Here is a 4,235-nt window from a genome sequence, read left to right as displayed (position 1 = left end):
AAACCTGCGATAATGACGTCATAGGTGCGATATTAACGCAAAAACTGAGTTTTCGCTCCCATATTGAATACCCCTGTATGTCTGCGTGTATGGTAACTGATGAAGTCAGGGTCCTGCAGCTGAAGGCTATCTAGCCCGCAACCCTTTTACCATTAGAATACATGACCTGTTGCAATATATTTTCAAATGTTAAAACTAGGGAAAACTAATGAAATAGGTCTGGAATACACTCCCTAGGTGAGCCACATAGAGTGGGAAAGCCCCAAGCTCTAGTTAGATGATTACAGTGGAATAATTGCTGGCAGCACTTCCCTGTCTGTAGGCTCCTCCCCTAGACACGCCCCCTCTCTGTGTATAAAAGTGCCGGGGTCACACACAGCTCTCAACATCAGCAGTCTCTCTCCAGCAGCTGCTACTACTATCAGGTATTCCAGGCTCCTGCTGCCAGTGTGATACCAGTGTGCTGCAATCATCATGTCCAAGAAGGTGGCAGTGATCCTCTCTGGCTGCGGGGTGTATGATGGGAGTGAGATCCACGAGTCCTCTGCTGTGTTTGTGCATCTGAGCAGAGCTGGCTATCAGGTGAGATATATCAGTGTTTCACTGCACAGAGCACATGGAAGTTATTACTATTACAGGGTCTTATACAATGGAGGCTGTATACACGTACTTGTGTTTCTTCATTATGCTAGAAGTAATTATTGTGCAAGATGCTGTAATATCAGTGACATGTTACAGACTGCCCTTCTTACATCTGCTGTATACACGGTCATATAGCAGAGGGCACTTTATAATGTACCAGTTTTACAAATAGATTAAGAATAACAAATGTCTTAGTTTACAATGTTTAGTGTAACATACAGTGTAACTATAGTCCTGGTACAATTTAATAAGAATGTTTATCTAAATAATATTATTAGTCATTGTAGTAGCTTACCTTGTTGTTTCATGTTTGAAATCCATTTACCTGCATACACCCTTGTGCAGACCAGCAAGTTCTGTAATATATTCTACAGCAGAGGTTCCCAACCATGGTCCTCAAGGCACACTAACAGTCCAGGTTTTAAGGATAGCCATACTTGAGCACAGGCAACTTAATTAGTACCTTAGTTATTTTGATTTAACCATCTGTGCTTAAGCATGGATATCACTAAAACCAGGACTGTTAGTGTGCCTTGAGGACCGCGGTTGGGAATCACTGTTCTACAGTAATAGTTACAGCAATCAGTCAGTCAGTTCTCTAACCTGCCGTATTATTACCACCTTTCCTGTATTATTAGTTTGCCCACATATCTCTGCTACATTGTAATTTTTTCATTCTTATTCACTGATTCTTATTATGTTGCTGCAATAACAAAATATGCCATTTATAAATCAAACCCAACTGATGAGACATGACTTTTTTTTTTTTTGGTGGAAATTCTACTATATTATGTGTTACAATAAGGTGCTGGCTGACTTGGCAGCCATGGTACCATACAGTACTTAGAGGACTTGTTACCTCTGTGACTGGCAGCTGTAATTATGTACATACTGTACTGTAAAACGTTTTGCCTCTGTTTACCTGGTAGGTACTCTGTGATTCCCACACTTTCCATGGTAATGGTATTTATTTTATCTGTCTCAAGTAGGAAATGGGCAGCACTAAAAAATAAATTCTCTCCCTCTCCCTCTGTTAGAAACTATCACCGTGAATAAGCCGGCTGACACCCTAACCATGCATATAGAAGTAATACATAATGACTTTAGAACACTGTATATGTAACCATCTGTCTTTATCTTTCCCAAAATTCAGTAACTACTAGATACTGTCATGTTTTCTCTGGAGAGTTATGATATAACTTAAAACTCATGAGATTCTACAGTGTAATGTTACATAGATGGGAGCAGGGGCATAATTAGGTGTTTGTAGGGCCCCTATGTACCACCCAATTGTGAGAAATGTATAGAACATGTGTAACTTTGACAAGGAAGATGGGGCCCCCCTCAGCTCTGGGCCCCATAGCAGCTGCACACCTTGCACCTATGGTAGTTACACCCATGGATGGGAGGGGAGTCTGCTGCCCAATTCCGCATCACATCTAGGTGTCTGGGGACATGGACATTACAGCATGTGTAGGGGAAGGTATGATAGTGTGACGACGACCTTCCAACTGCATGTACCAACTATACCTATCAGTTTCTGTTTTGGCTGCAAGTTACCAATATCTGCTGCAATATAGCAACATAAGTCCTCTACATCAGTTACTGTCTTGTTACACTGTGCTCTTTTTTCTGAGTACCCTAATGGGCCTTCAGTGCTTCTCTCAGAGCAATACAACTCTACCCTGTATATGATTGTTATGAGCTTACCCATGTTGCGGTGTGTTTGCCTGTGATGTCACTGTGTGTGTATTCTTAGTGTAATCAGGAGATCTCTCTGTTTTCCTCCCGCAGTATGTGGTTTTCGCACCCAATATAGACCAGATGCATGTTGTGGACCATGTGAAAGGACAGCCCACTGAGGAAACCCGTAATGTGCTCACAGAGAGTGCGCGGATCGCAAGAGGAAACATTAAGGACCTTACTGATCTGACAGTCAGTGAATATGATGCACTCATCATACCAGGTACAGTGATAGATGCATATTCTGTGTATCTGTACAAACCATAGTAAGTAAGATAAATGTATGTGATGAGAATTATTCATTTTGTCTTCTCTGTTCATCCTTACCCAGGAGGTTTCGGAGTAGCTAAGAATCTCTCTACCTGGGCAGTGGAAGGGAAGGACTGTTCTGTTATAGAAGCTATTGAAGAAACAATTAAAGGATTTCATGCTGCTAAGAAGCCCATTGGCCTGTGCTGTATCTCCCCTGTGCTGGCTGCAAAACTGCTCCCTGGGTGTGAAGTCACCGTTGGCTGCGATACAGAATGTGAAAAGTATGTTCCAGCCATGTGCTAGATTACAGGGCAATGTGTGTGGCTAAAAGGCCATAATTCCCTTTTTATATTTGGTAGGTTTTTGGCTATTGTAAATCTGTACTATATTATATACACAAACAAGCAGACACTAATGTTACTATAACTGATACACTAGGTGGATGCTAGTAGGACTTGTGCCATCACATAATTCTGGAAACCTATCAAGTGTTTATCCCCACGCAGAGAGCGGACTGGCTATCTGGCACTTATGTTAAATAGGCCGATGGCCTGGCTTGGTCGGTATTGCTAGATTAGGAAGGAGGCAAATGCACTGGGTTCCCCCCCTCTTTGAATTAGAACATGTAATATAGATCAGAGGTAATCGCCATGTGGCTCTGCTGGATGTGGAGCAATAACTCCCTATACAACCTGGTAGCCAGACACCCACAGGATCCCTATCTCTGATATGCTAGAAGTCATTATCTATAAGGAACCAAGATAATAAATAAGTAAAAAATAAACCCTGGGACTGTGGAAGACATTTGTATTGTACTTTACACTGTCATTTAATCACCATTGTAACCTCCTGTCATTTGTCTGTTCCGCAGGTGGCCCCATGCTGGGACAGCTGGAGCCATTACACAACTTGGCTGTAAACATGCCAACAAACAGGTCAATGAAGTTCATGTGGACACGAAAAATAAACTGGTCACTACCAGCGCTTTCATGTGTAATAGCCCCATACATGAGATCTTCGATGGCATCGGTGAGATGGTTAAAGATGTAATAAAGCTAATTTAAATTAGTAAGGAAAATGTATACAGCTGAATTATAATATGCTGATAAAACTCCTTCATGTTGAATAATTGTGTATTTATTGACTTGAATAAAATTTAATTTTGATATTCAGTAGGTGATTCTGGTGCTTTTTATTTTGCATTGTATTTGGAATATCGGTTATTCTGTGCACACCATAAATATGCCATAAAAAGATGTGTAAAGATGCATCTGAACATTTGTGTTTCCACATCTGTAAATTGAGTTGCATGAATCTTCAACCTGGCTGCAAGCAATTCCTAATGGGGATGTGATAAATATTTTTAGTGCAAACTAATATTTTCACGCACATTTACTAACAATCTCTTACCAGGAGATGGACTCCGCTAAGTGCCTGTCCTGGCGAAGAACTGGAAACAGCTTGAAAGCGTAATGCTATTACACTGCTTCCAGGTTCAGGTCTCCAGGCGGCACATGCATCACTAGGAAGCGGCAGAGAACAAGTCTGAGACTCCGTCTCCATAAGAATGTGCCAATTAGTGGCCCATGGGCTACTGT

General features: G+C 41.5%; 1 protein-coding gene across 1 annotated transcript; it reads left to right on the top strand.

Moving 5' to 3' along the window:
- Positions 1-397: 397 nt before the first annotated feature.
- Positions 398-3,809, top strand: LOC148453594 (glutamine amidotransferase-like class 1 domain-containing protein 3, mitochondrial). Its single transcript, XM_088461939.1, has 4 exons — positions 398-582; positions 2,437-2,608; positions 2,717-2,918; positions 3,509-3,809. Exons 1-4 carry the CDS (start codon positions 475-477, stop codon positions 3,699-3,701), a joined length of 675 nt encoding a protein of 224 aa, XP_088318065.1. The 5' UTR covers positions 398-474; the 3' UTR covers positions 3,702-3,809.
- The last annotated feature ends 426 nt before the right edge of the window (positions 3,810-4,235 follow it).

The sequence above is a fragment of the Taudactylus pleione genome, unplaced genomic scaffold (genome assembly GCF_031769625.1).
Source record: "Taudactylus pleione unplaced genomic scaffold, aTauple2 ptg001126l, whole genome shotgun sequence".
Classification (NCBI taxonomy): Eukaryota; Metazoa; Chordata; class Amphibia; order Anura; family Myobatrachidae; genus Taudactylus; species Taudactylus pleione.
Note: the sequence above shows the minus strand (reverse complement) of the source record. Positions and strands in the feature narration are given on the sequence as shown.

Bases quoted from the DNA above. Each gene is read 5' to 3' on its own strand.
- LOC148453594 (XM_088461939.1), top strand. From the start codon at position 475: ATGTCCAAGAAGGTGGCAGTGATCCTCTCTGGCTGCGGGGTGTATGAT. The intron at 2,609-2,716 runs GTACAGTGATAG...ATCCTTACCCAG, and splicing joins TGATGCACTCATCATACCAG to GAGGTTTCGGAGTAGCTAAG. The intron at 2,919-3,508 runs GTATGTTCCAGC...TCTGTTCCGCAG, and splicing joins TGCGATACAGAATGTGAAAA to GTGGCCCCATGCTGGGACAG.